A 13,855-nucleotide genomic window follows, 5' to 3' on the forward strand; every position below is an offset into this window, starting at 1 on the left:
TACGACAAATGTCGTCTAAAGCACATTATTTCCTTAAAAACAGCGTGAATGTCATGGTTGAGAACTGTTAGCATGGCGAGCTAAATAAGCTACAGTTAGCACGGTCTCACGCAGAGGTGACGCTAACTTTAGCTTCCTCGGAAGTATAGCCTCATGGTATTCCATTTCTGTTAACACTTGCGATAAAAAATAAATACTTTACTGATTCAAACGAGGAAGTAAGCCATCCTGCTGAAGGTTTTAAATGTTACATCTGTCATATTCCCAATGCAAATTAAACTGCCACCCAGACTGAGCGACACCGGAGTAAAATCGTTAGCATAGCATTAACCGTTAGTTATTAGCGTTAACCATTAGCTCCTAACTAATTTTAACATGTAGGTAACTTAGCTTTTTGATAAAAACTAAACGTAAAGACAAAGCACATGATGGAACTGTTTTTCCCAACAATTATTAATTTTATGTACAAACTTATGCTCAAGTTAACATGTTTTTTCCCCCATTATCTAGGTTTTCAAAAAACGTACACAAACAACACCCAAAGCCTGAAGTTCTAATAGCCAAACGTAAATTTTATGCTTGACTTAATTATAATGATTTTGTAGATATATAGCATCTTGTAAGCAGCAATATACATCCCTCAATAGTCAACAGTACAACAACAAAGGAAGACACTGGTTTATTATTGTGAAATTTTGTCAGGCATAAAATTTAAGTTTGGCTTTGATGAGAAGTTTGGGCTTTGGGAAATGTTTGAACAAGTTCTCTGAAAACCCAGATTATGGAATACATAAACTAACTTAAGAAAACGTTTATAGATTAAAATAAGTCATTGTGGGAATAAATGGTTCCCTCATCTATGTGCTTGGTCTTTACATTGTTTTTATCATAGCATAGGCTATGTTATTCAAATTTTAAATTTGGTTAAGAGAAAGCAAAGGTTGAAGCTAATGGCTAACGGTTAATGCTGTGCTAACATTTTCACCTAGGGGTCACAGTCAGTCTGGGTGGCAGTTTTGTTTGCATTAACTGTACAACTCCACAGTATCTACTCATTCCTTAAAGTACATTGTAAAAGAAATATTTACTAATTTAACTGGAGTAGATTTAAAGGTAGTAGGCCACTATTCTCTTTGGGGACTTTTGGTGCAACAGATTTTTTAAATAGCCTTGCCCCAGATCTGTGCCTGTCAACAGTCCTTCCTCTGAGCTCTGCAGGCTGTTCCTTCATGGCTTGGTTTTTGCTCTATAGCTGTGAGGTCTTCTAGAGAGAGGAGTGTGCCTTTACAAATCATGTTTAATTAATAACGAGTGGACTCCAATCAAGGAGAAGAAATATCTCAGTAAACATCCAGAGAATGGGAAGCACATAAGCTAAATTTCAAATGTTGCAAAGCAGGGTTTGTGAGACAAAACCAGCCCAACAGCCAATACAAACTAGCCCAAAACCAAAGTTTTAGTCACATTTAGTCATTTCTACTCTTAATAGGTTTACTCTAGTTTTAGTAGACAAAAACTTAAAAACATTTTAGTCTACTTTTAGTTCATAAAAAGTCCTTACATTCTAGTCGTAACTTTTAGTTAAAGCATTTATTCACTTGCCCAGATCTGGTACCAAATCAATGTAGTGTGTTCTATGCACCATGTAAAACCTGGGGTCCCTGTTTTCAACCGCTGAGAGGCAGAATAGGTACAGATGCATTTTATTTTGACAGATAGTCTAGTCTAGTTTAGTTTAGTCTAGTTTTAGTTATCTTGGTGAAAACTAAACTTACTTTTGGTCAGTTTTAGTCATCAAAGATTTATTTTTGGCTAGTCTTAGTGTAATCTTTCTCATAGAAAAAAGGCTGTTGACACAGTTTTAGTCAGTTTTAGTCGACAAAATCAACACTGGTGCACAGGTGTGCTGCTTCTGTGTGTGTGGCGTGAATGTCTGTGTGCCAGTATGGCACAGCAGTTCTTTCTTTGTGTGCCATGTTCCATGATTTTCCTGCTTCTCTTTTGGTAGATTTAGTTGTATTTGATTGGGAAAAAAGTTGTTTATTCTGCTATAATTATTAGATGCTCATACACAAGACATCAAAAATGGGTAAAAAATATCTACCTGTGGCAGTACGAAAAAAGTAGCCAAATTCTGCAGGAAAACTGCAGACTTGGCAACCCTGTTGCAAAGTGTGTGAATACTTATGTCAATGTGATATTTAAGTTTTTAATATTTATAACATTTCCAAAAATATCTTAAATTCGGTTTTTACTTTATCACCATGGGGTACTGAGTGCAGATTAATGAGAGAAAAACATAATTTAAATGACTAGCATCAGGCTGCAACATAAAACTGAAAAAGTTAGGTTGGTCTGAACACTTTCTGAATGCACTGAAAGCACTATAAATGGTAACACTCATCCAAAATTTGCATGGCTCAGAGCACTTGTTAAACCTGTCGGCTAGATTTTCCTCCACTTTGCATCTACTGTAAAGTCATTTTTAAAAAGTTTGACTCCTTTTTTATTTTCAACATCTGATAAATTAATAAATACGACGTATCTTTCTCCCCACTCTTGCATCTTTTAAACATTATTTTCAAACTAGTGTATTATTTTTTTCTTCCTGTTCTGACCCAAACAATGTTGGGATATTCACCACCCAGATGTGGCATTGGCATGGCCTTGTCCTGTAACAAACAATAAACTTGGCAGATTACAGTAGAATATGGACAGTTTTTATTTTTCCTGAATAATTACTTAGGTCTTTGATAAACAACCAAAGTAAATGATCCCTTCTTGCATCCTTATCAACCTTTTCAGACCTTTCAAACAAATGAACATACACATCTCACATAGGAAAAGACTTTTTAAATCAGCCAGGCTGCGTTTTATTGAGTAAAAATTATATATAGGTTGCTATAAGAAGTATACAAACATAAAAATACATCAAATAAAGTATAAAAATAGCACATAATCTGTTCTTTCAAACATGTTTGCACCATAGATTTTTAAAAAGGCAAAAAAGCAAAAGAAACAATCCTAAAAATGTTACTCTGGGCAAAAGTAAAGCATAAAAATGTTCTAGTTAAAAACTTAGTTATAAGACACACTCAAATCTACAAATACACACTAATCTACACAAGATTTCAAAAGCTATTGATTACTATGCTCTATATCGTGCTATAACATTACAAATTTCAAGCAAGCTTTATATCATGTAAATATATGTTCTCAATACAAAAGTTTTTAGTTGTTACTAAAAGTTAAGAAAACCTAGACTATTTTTATGGTCTGTTTTCAAGCAAAAACATTCAGCAGTATTAGTGAGGCATGTAAACAATTACTTTTTGGTTTTTAGAAGGACTAATATCACACTTGAAGACTTGAAGAAGTCACCATTGGCACTGTTAGGGGAATTTTAAGCACTGAAGTTGTCTGTGTCTCAATGAAAAACTCTTCAAGAAAGCTTGTGCATTTTTTTGTTATTGGTCAAACAAGAGAGTTTCAACACTTGTAAACCTTTCTACCAATACAGTACATGAAACATTGTTTAAAAATAGTTCCAGTGATAAAAATAAAAGCTATATATACACAGGGCATGAGGGAGCAGAAAGCTACAGTATATATTCACAGAAGAGAGATCCTACAGGAGGAATGATACACAGTTGCCCCCTTTGTCTGAGGTAATGCCCGTTTAGTTTGATTTGGTGACAGCATTTAAAAACCATCCAGTTATAAAAACAAAACAACAGGTTTATAAAAAAACTGCACTGAGTTCGGTGAGTTCGGTCCACTAGACACATCAAAAACTTGTTAAAAAAGATAAACCACACAGTAAAATATCTATCACTTCTGGTGAACATGCTAAAGCTTTAGCATAGAGTATGCCAGGCAATAAAAACGCTTTTTAAGGCAGTTCTCGTCAAAATCTCTGAAACTGGAAAAAGTCCTTTAAAGGAAAAGGAGTCAGTGCTAGTTCACAAAATAATGTGCATTTACCAGTGTTTCCCACCATTTTCTTGTTTCTTGAAAGCTGTGAAACCCCCTTTTGAACTCTCTCTCCTGATTTTAAATGAGCCACATGTGTCCACTGATATCAGCCACTGCAAAAAACTAGATAATACTATTTTTAACAGATAGTTCAGTATGTTTTAAGTGGGGTTGTACGAGGTAATTGGTGATAGTAAGTATGTTAAAATTGCAGATTCTGTACCTGATATTGTTTTACAGCATGATAGGTTGGCAAGTTGAAGTGACGTCTGCAGTTTGGAGACATTTTAACATAAATGGAGGTGCCAAAAGTAGAGCAGGCTGCAAACTATACCCTGATAAACAGTCAAGAGGAAGGGTAAAGAATGTCTGATGAAAATAACACAAACTTTCAAATAGTTTCAAAAATTGTATTTGCATTTTTAATACTGATATCGTGAGTTCCCAAATCTAACTACTAGTACTTGGTCTGAAAATAAGTGGTATCTTTTCATCCGTAATATTAGCCAAAAAAAGGTGCAACCTCACAGGATGCACCCAAGCTGCAAAGTGAGAGATCCCTCTACTCCACCCTCCACTGCTTACCTTCGTCCTATAAATTGAGGAGTCTTTTCTATAAGAAATGCACTTGAAAATGCGTATTTATAGATCACTAAGCCATCATAATCATCTCATGGGTGGTTTTTACACACTGAGGGAGAGACACTGCTTCAAAAGTGGCGATGCCTTCCTGCTTTGCAATGCATGCTTCACACATGTGAGCATGCAGCAGTGCATGGCCAGAGGGCATCACCATTTTTAAACATCTTTTCTCCCTCAAGGTCATCCATGCAACTACAACACTGGTTAGCAAAACACCTTATGAAGTGCAGGTTTTATTGAAAAGACTCCTCAGTTCATGAATGCATGTAAACAATGGAGGTAAGTGAGGTCATACTGTTACAGGTGCTGGTCAGCATGGCTCCTTTAAGGAGAGGGAGGGCAAGAGCAGGCATGGAATCTAGGCTTTATAACTTAGCAGAGTACTACCCAAGTGTGGGCCGTGCTAAGTGGGCCATTAGAGGTCATTTGCAAAAACACATGGACCTAATTTAAAACTGAGGTAAAATTTTAAATGATAATAAAACAATTATAAGTTCCAGAATGAAATAGCCAAAAGATTTAACTTCAATGCCAAGTTTTTATCATTTATTTTGTATGATGTACACAACGGTGTCATAGTTTAACTGGTGTTGGATAAGCTGGTTACACCACTAAGGAAAACATTTGTAGGGTCACGGAGTAGAGAGATGAATATGAAGAAAGGAAATATAGGCAACTTTGCAGATGCCTGCTTGATACATAATAAATGCTGGGGGCTTGTTAATTGTACTTTGTGACACTGCAAAGGCTTACTGTTACTGTCTTCTAAAAGTAGTCTGCTGTAAATGTGGTAAAAATATGGAGGTTTATTTCGACTCATGCTTATATGAGGGCTTTGGTTAGCACATGCATCTTTTTCTTCATGCAATTTTTCTTTGAGTACATGTGGACTATATTTAAAAAAAATCATAATGCTTTACTTTCAGTGAGCAACCCCCCTTGCTGTATCACTTCTTCAGCACGCCGCATATCCTGTGTTCTAGCAGAAGCAAGGACCTGCTAGAAGACAAGTAAAATGCTGTGATTTTTCTCCATATACTATGCATTTACCCATACTTTGCTTTTAACACTGTCTTCCATGAGCAAAATATCCTGGAGCAAACATACACATATGTTATATTATGAAGGCCTGCTTCCATGCCTACTCTCTCTCTCCTTATAGGAGCCATGCTGCCAGCATCTGCTGAGCTAATGTGTTTACTGTTGACAGGTAACTCATACAACCCTGATTCAAGATGCTAAACTAGCCCTTTAAAGTGGAATCTAAACATCTACAGTAGGATAAACATTGATTATTTTGCATTGGATAGTTTCAAGTATTTGTTTGTGGCTCTGAGGGAGACTGCAACATTGCTACATAAAAGTTTTATGCTGTCTACACAAAAACATAATCTTTCAAAATGTTATACTTTCCTAAAGAAGCTATTGTTACTCATATAAACTAAAGAGAAAAAGAAAATACATATATATATATTTTTTTAATGAAGAGACAGCAATTATAATCTCATCTGAATAAAAAGGCAAAATCCTGTTTAATTTCCAGGTTAGCTCATACTCCAGTTGTTTCTTATCCTGAATGTGTTTCACTATAAAAAGCAGCTCAATTACAACACAAAAGATTTCTTTCAAATACGCCTATCCAGAAAGGAAAAAGCTGCTCAACAGGGAAGAAAGTAAGAAACTAGATTTAAGTGAAGATCAGAATTTTTGGAAGCAATGGACAAGAATCCTGGGCTGTGTTGCTGCTGGATGATCCCATATATATATTTTGTTTCTGATTAGAGTAACAGATATTCAGCTGTTATTTCCCGTTAAGTTGTAAGTTATTATCATAACTGATTTCTGAAAGAAATTCACAGTGTCGTGATGAAAGAAACACTTTTGGGTAAACTAAACTCAGGAAACACTAGTGGAGCAGCAGTTAGCCTAAAAGGGATATTTTGGTATTTTTAAAGTTGAGTCATATGAGGTACTTGGCAATAATAGTTACACTAGCATCCAGAGGTTTCAGTGAGCACTGACCCTTTAAGAAAGACTGGCTCATTGTACAGAGAGGGAAGCTAGCCTATACAGCATAACAGATGGGTAAAGCTTCTCCATGGTTTTTTTTAGAGTTTTAAATAAAAATGTGCCAAGAAACGATGCTGGCTCAAACATACACTACAACGAAAATTTCTGTCGAAGCCTGCATGCCCAAGCAGCGCAGCTGATCAGGAGTAGACAGTAGAACGTATAGCCTAAGGTTGCATTGCAATTTTTTAACAGAGCATATGTTTGAGCCAGCATTGCTTTTCAGCCCATTTTTTGTTTAAAACTCTAAACACTGCAGAGAAACTGTACCCATCTTTTATGCTGTATACACTAGATTCTCTGGGAGTCCTTCTTAAAGGGCCAGCACACACCGAAATTGTTGAAAGGTAGAGCCACAACTATTGCCAAGTATTTTATTTAACCCAACTTTAAAAGTACCAAAATATCATTTTCAGAAGAGAACTAGGGCTTTCCCTTTCATGACTTTGGTTTAAGTGACTTTAAAAGTGTTGTGTGTAGATTTACAGCAGCCTGCTTGACACAAGCTGTTGTCATTACTTTAACAGAGAGTTGAGCAAACTCTGATATTTTTTGCACTTCAAAAGTTGGATACAGGGCCGCTTAAAGTTGTACAGTCAGGGGCAGACATGCTGTTCTACTTTTCCTTACAACTATTATGTGTTGTCAACTTAAAAACATTTTTAAAAGTATTTAAAAGTCTATTAAAACTGCTGTGCATGCCACCTACTTTTTTAAAAATAAAATAGCCAGAAACCTGGCTTTTGACTCTCCCTTTCCTCCTACCACAGCAAAGGTCCTCCCCTTTGCTGTATCTCTCTGTAAGGATGTTTTTAAGACTGTAGTGGATTGACACCAGGTTTCACAAAAGCCTTCTCCTGTGACACTTATTCCTAATGAAAGTGCCCTTTTTCTGGCCATAGTGTCTCTTCTTTCTCTTTCTGAAAGCTTTTTTAAGGCTGGTGGCTGATGTTTGTCAGAGCCAGTATCACAAAGGAAAGCTGTTCTTTAGAGGGGTCTCTTTGCTGGTGATTGGTGGTGTCTATTCACAGGCGAAGTAGTCTTTCAGAGGTGCGAATAGATGCCTGATGACGGGGACGCTCCAGGACCGGCCCAGGAGCTTCTGCCTGGCACCACGACCCATGTTTGACACGTCAGTGTAGTGGACAGGAAAGCCAAAAATCCTGCAGAAATATACAACAGTCATTAAAATCAAATATCACAATAGATTTCCCTCTTCTGTTTCTTAAACTTGGCCCTTTTTAAAAATTTGGGATCTAAATTGCAGATAGGTAAAAATAGTTTTGCATTTGTTGATAGGCAAGTCTAATAGAGCTGAACTGGGTTCAGGTTGCAGGCTGTAACACCAGCCATAAAAAGGCAAGTGCTCTAATATTTATTGTCATTCAAAGAGTGTTGACAACACTGCAGGAAGGCTCCCTGCTGAGACAGACCTGTATGTTAAAGAGGCATTTTAACACCAGCAGTAGCCGCCTTGTTTCCCTCCACAAAACCTCCAGGCTCCATTGACAAAAACATGAATTTAACTCATGGGACATGAAAGTTACTGGTCTGCATTATCAGATATTCTCTGCATTTGATTGTGTGTTATACAGATACCATGTTTGATACAAGCTAACTGTTGTATTCCATAAAAACACAAACTGGTCCAAGCAGAGGTAGACCAGCAACTTCTCTGGATAAAGCTGTTTATATCAACGAAGTCTGATTGATTTAAAAGCAGCTACACTACTGCAGTTTGCAGTTTTAAAAAGTCCCCCCTGAAAAGGTTTTACTCGCTCACCTCTCCAGCTCAGTGCACCACAGTATGTCCTCCTTCCCGTTCATCAGGACAGGGAAGTGCTGGTCCTTCCCTTGTTTGATGGAGTTGGAGCGGGTCGTAATGGTACGCACCTTCCCAAACTTTGAAATGAAGAATGCATGGTCAAAAAGCTGTATACAAAGAGCCGTTTACGAATAAGAACTGAGACTCATTGTCTTTTTTTTTTTACCTTTGCAACTCTGCCGTGCTCAAGACAGTCCTGCAGCTCAAGCTTGTCCATCCCAGAGGCACAAAGAGGCCTAAAACAGGGATGAGGGGTCACATATGTGTACTTTGTAAAATGCTTAACTTGCATTGTAAAAATCAAATGTTGGTGAAAGAACTTGTTTCAATCTTTGGCCTATTAGGAAAGTTTGTTTTCTTACCTGTTCATGCCCGGCAGGTTTCCCCAGAAGTATCTGGCACGGTGAGCAGCTGAGACCTCAATAGCATCAATCATCACAGGATTACACTGCAAATAAAATCAAACACAAAGGCAAAATATTATCGCCCAGAAAGGCAAGGCAATCATAAATAGACAACATCATTTCTCCTCCCGGGAGCCAAACGACTACCAGTGGATCAGAAGGAGAAATCACTCTTGTTGTGCAGAAATCTATCCTTGCAATGTGGAATTCTGTTTTCATTCGAACTTTGCACTTCTCCTCTGATAATGATCATGTATTCATAGATCTCTGTGGTCCTTTTTCCTGAGCTGTTTTACACTCCTGCATTCCTGCAAATTACCTCCAGGAATCGTGAAATGTCCCTTTTGTCGTTAACGCCCATGGCAACCACGTTCTCAAACATCCAGAAGAATGGCCGGTCCTCTCCTTCTTTGGGCTTTGCTTCACTCAGCAGACGATAAAACTCGAAGAACAGCCTCCCTGTACCTTCTGGAGCAAACAAGACTTATTCAGAATCCCAGAAACTATCTATAATCTATATTTCTGAAAATGACAAAGCTGATGTATTCATGCATCTTTTTAAGTCGTTTTGCATGTTTTTGCCTCCTTGCAAGACCAGTTATTTAAATACAGCTGAGTGTCTTTAGTTGCTTTACTTAAAGGTCATTCCCCTTTTTAAATGCATCCACAGGGAAAGAAAGCATCATAAAAAGCTGTAAGGTAGGAGCTGAAAACAAATTATTTACCTACTGCCTTTAAATAAAATGAAAACTTATACTTCTCTTCACTGTGGATTCACAAAACATGAACAGAGTGTCTGGCTTGTTCTCTCTGATGTAAACCTACCATAGAGACCTTTCCTCGCAGGGTTGACAATTGACAGGTCGTTGCAGGGACTTCCTCCAATCACCAGGTCAAAAGGACCCCACTCCAACAGCTGAGAGAGACAACAGCACCATCAAGTGTTAGACTCATGGAATGACAGCTGAGGCGTACACATAGTTTCCAAGAGTTGACCTCTCAAAAAGAGCAACTTCAGCACCATGAATTGTCTTAAACACAAACTTTTTCTCATCTTTTTTGTAAAATTCAATTTTGGGCTTTTATGCCTTTGTTTGAGAGATGAGGCAGAAGGAGTGGAAGGGAGACACAAAGATCCTGATCATAGGTTTGGTTTCACTTTTGCAGCCGTAACAGCCTCCACTCTTCTTTAAAGGCTTTCCACAAGATTTTTGAATGTTTCTGTGGGAATGTGTGCCGATTCATTCTGTGGAATATTTATGAGGTCAGGCACTGATGTTGGAGAAGACCTGGCTCACAATCTTCATTACAGTTCATCCCAAAGATGCTCGATGGGGATGAGGTCAGGACTCTGTATAAGCCAGTCACGTTCTTCTACACTGAACTCATCAAACCACCTCTATAGTCCTCCTTTGTGCACTGGGGCACAGTCATGCTGGAATAGAAAAAGGGCCTTCCCCAAACTGCTGCCACACAGTTGGAAGCATAGCATTGTCCGAAATGTCTTGGTATGCTGAATTATTAAGATTGGCCTTCACTGGAGATAAGGGGCCTAGCCCAAACCCTGAAAAACAGCCATATACCATTATCCTTCCTCCACCAAACTTCATAATTGGCACGATGCAGTCAGGGAGGTAACATTTTCCTGGCAACCGTCAAGCCTAGACTCGCTAATCCGACTACCAAACAGAAGGGCTTGATTTGGTCTTCAGCTTCCTGGCTGAGTTGCTGTTGTTCCTAAATGCTTAGACTTTCTAGTAATACCCCTTATAGTTGACTGTGGAATATCCAGCAGGGATGACATTTCACAAACTGTCTTATTGCAAAGGTGGCATCTATCACAGTACCATGATTCGCTGAGCTCTTCAAAACAAAGATTAAGATTCATTAGGATCACAAATGTTTGCAACTGAAGACCCCATGGACAGGTGACTGCCCTCTACAGGCCCTGAACCTGCTACTACACCTTAATTTATCGGCTGATCTGGAGGCAGGTGACATATGTAGTCCCACCTATAATCATCACAGAGCTCAACAGTGACCACCTTATGTTTTTGGCAGCTTTGGTTGTACAAAGTAAATTTCTCCCTAAAATCCTCAGTGATAAAAAAAAGGTGTCCGATGTAGCTGCCAGCAGCTGAAATTTGCAAAGTTTTTGCTTGTGTTTGCAGAAGAAAATAACCTTTTGTGATGAGGAAGCTAAAAGTTCTGCTGATATGATAAACTATTGTTGATTATCAAATGTTCCCTCTTTGTGTGAGCTTTTGTTCACTTTGAATTTGATCTGATTGTTAACAGCCAACATGAGGCATGCATTGATGTAACACTTGTGATAATAAATCCTGTAAGAACCAAAGTGAAGATTCTCCATCTTCAGTAGGCCTGCAGATGGGATCAGCTTTGGTTGGAGTCTATCAGATCCACAACTCCCTTTTGGATTTCAGTCCCTTTTTTCCTGAGAACTCCAAATCAGTAACTTAGAGGTGCTAGAAAAAAAGCAAAAGATCTGCACACAGTTGAGTTACCAGCTGCTAACAAGTTTGTTGTTTTGATATGCAAGATCTTTCACAGGCCTGCAAAGATCTTCTTCCTTTTGCTGCAGCTCGATGTGCACATGCTAGTTGTCTCCTTAAACTTAGAGGCTCTAACCAAAGACTTTAAGCTGTCTAACTAAATCTTAAGATGACTAAATGCAGTCTTCAGAACTTTTTGGCTCTTCATACAGTTCATTAATTCAACAAGATTATTAACTGAAACCACCGTTTAAACACTTGCACACTTTTCTTTTTCCACAAACACCAGGGTGCACTTACACAGGAGAATAAGAGAAGGGGAGGAGTCAAAGGAGATGAAGAAAGATCAGGAATAAAGGGACAAAAAGAAAGGAAAGAGGAGGTGGAGGTGGGATGATCTAAATCTCTTACATAACAGCTAAAAGAGAGCAGGGCTGCAGACCCTTTAAAACTCTCTCTCACACACTGTGACCAACAAGTGAAAGGGTCCCCGAGGGGATTTACAGAAGTTGAAGCTGCTCTTTGTCCTCCGCCCTGAGGCACGTCACTGCAGCTGCCCGCCTGTTTTTACTTCCTCACATCAGTTGGATCGATGCCGCTCTGCTCTCATGTCTGCTATGTCAGGTCTGCTTGGCATTTTTCTCTTTTAAATATGAATACGATGAAGAAACTACATTTTACAGCTGCAAGCCTGATGCTGTGATGGATGCCACCTTTGGAATAAGACAGTTTGTGAAATATCATCCCTGCTGGATATTCCACAGTCAGCTGTAAGTGATATTATTAGAAAGCGGAAGAGTTTAGGAACAACAGCAACTCAGCCATGAATTTACTTTTGGGTTCCTGAAGTAAAAAAAACACCGCATCGAGACGTCTGAACACCACAGACTGAACTAAAGTTTAGAAGAGGAGGTGAAAACAAACTCAGCCTCCTCTCATAACACCTGAGCTGCATTCAAAGGCAACAGCTCACTCAGAACTTATTTATTGTTGGAAATTTGAGCAAATACAGATTCTACAGACTGTTTCAACGCAAAACAATCAAGACCTCAGCGGTGCAGAATCAAATAGTTCTAATCCACATATGGCATTAAATGCATCATCTATGTCACAATTTTAACATTTTTTTGGCTTTAAATTGCCATTTTGTAGATGATTATAACATTTTGACAAAAGCAGAGGACATCCTCAAAATTAGTCTGATTCCCTTACGTTTTTCTTTGTGATGTTCCGGACATCATGGACGTACTGGATCTTTCCTTCATGTCTGACCACTCCCACTGAGATCGAGTCCTCGCACACTTCTGACGCCACGTACTGGTCCACTTTAAATCCCAGATCTCTGAGAACGAGGTATCCTGTGAACACGGAACATGTGAGAATGCTTTTTAACAAAGACTCTTTTAAAAGACAAGAAAAGAAAATACAGAACGTCTTACATGCAAGAATCACAAATGTTGGATATTTTTGCCTCAAAAACTAAAACCATTGATCATAAAAGTTGTAGAGTAGCTGATAGTTGCTGCAGTGTTCCGAGTAAAAAGGCTTTTCCACAGTGAGTCAATTTTTTTGGTCCACTTGGCACAGTGCTGTGATGCATAAGCTTATGCAAATTTTGCCCATTTTTGGACATTTTGCAGCAATTTTTTGCAGTGAATAGAAAAATAAACCCAGTGATCTACACGGTAAAAAAAGATACACCATAACTAATCAATAAAATTGAGGCAACAGATTGCACACAATATGTTTATCTAGATCTAGATATATTTTTTGTGTTGACTGAACTTAACATTTTTAAGTAAATGCAGATGAATAATACAGATAAGTTTGACTTAATAAATTTGTGTAGAAGGTGCTAATTTTTTTTAAGAAAAGCCAACTAAACCTAGGTTAACCAGACTCAAATGAATGGAGTTGAATTAACTCAATTTTATCAATTTTAGCAGTTGCACAAAAGAAATTTGCCTCAATTCCACATATGTTTTTTAAGTTGACTCAACTTATTATTTTTAAGCAATTCCAAATTAATTAATTAATATAGTTTTAGCTCAACAAATTACAGGTATATTTATCATCATAGGTAACTGCTTATCTTATAATGTTAAATAGTACTCAATGATAAAGGTTTTTTTTATGTTATCATTTTACTCAAGGTGGATTAACTTACGCAATCATTTACAGCAGTGACTGTTGGCGATCCACTGAGCCAGTAACTTAAGTTTCACCAATGTCAATCTGCCATCCAATAGTCATTAACATTTACAACAGTAACATTGCCCCCTTTAGGTGGGACCTCTTCAATTGAGAGGGCAACTTCACTCATGATGCATTCTGTTTGATTATTTTATCTAACCCTTATTTAACCAGAAGAAAACCTCATTGAGATTAAAAATCTCTCTTTCAAGGGTGTCCTCACCAAGACAGTA

General features: G+C 37.9%; 2 protein-coding genes across 5 annotated transcripts in view; both read right to left on the bottom strand.

The window, feature by feature from the left end:
- The window catches only part of LOC121517796 (tubulin alpha chain-like), a 1,079,624-nt gene that overhangs the window by 310,280 nt on the left and 755,489 nt on the right, over positions 1-13,855 (bottom strand). The window lies entirely within an intron of this gene.
- The window catches only part of LOC121517788 (DNA (cytosine-5)-methyltransferase 3B-like), a 54,690-nt gene continuing 43,701 nt past the window's right edge, over positions 2,867-13,855 (bottom strand). For 2 of the 4 annotated variants that reach the window (XM_041799819.1, XM_041799818.1), the window contains exons 16-22: positions 12,642-12,787; positions 9,742-9,832; positions 9,236-9,384; positions 8,875-8,960; positions 8,679-8,748; positions 8,471-8,589; positions 2,867-7,850 (exon numbers count right to left, since the gene is read on the bottom strand). In XM_041799819.1, the coding sequence (XP_041655753.1) occupies positions 7,709-7,850; positions 8,471-8,589; positions 8,679-8,748; positions 8,875-8,960; positions 9,236-9,384; positions 9,742-9,832; positions 12,642-12,787 (803 nt within the window). In that variant the 3' untranslated portion in view covers positions 2,867-7,708. Of the gene's footprint in view, positions 7,851-8,466; positions 8,590-8,678; positions 8,749-8,874; positions 8,961-9,235; positions 9,385-9,741; positions 9,833-12,641; positions 12,788-13,855 lie in introns of those variants that run through there. The other 2 variants (XM_041799820.1, XM_041799821.1) reach the window with 2 other exon arrangements.

The sequence above is a fragment of the Cheilinus undulatus genome, linkage group 11 (assembly GCF_018320785.1).
Source record: "Cheilinus undulatus linkage group 11, ASM1832078v1, whole genome shotgun sequence".
Lineage (NCBI taxonomy): Eukaryota > Metazoa > Chordata > Actinopteri > Labriformes > Labridae > Cheilinus > Cheilinus undulatus.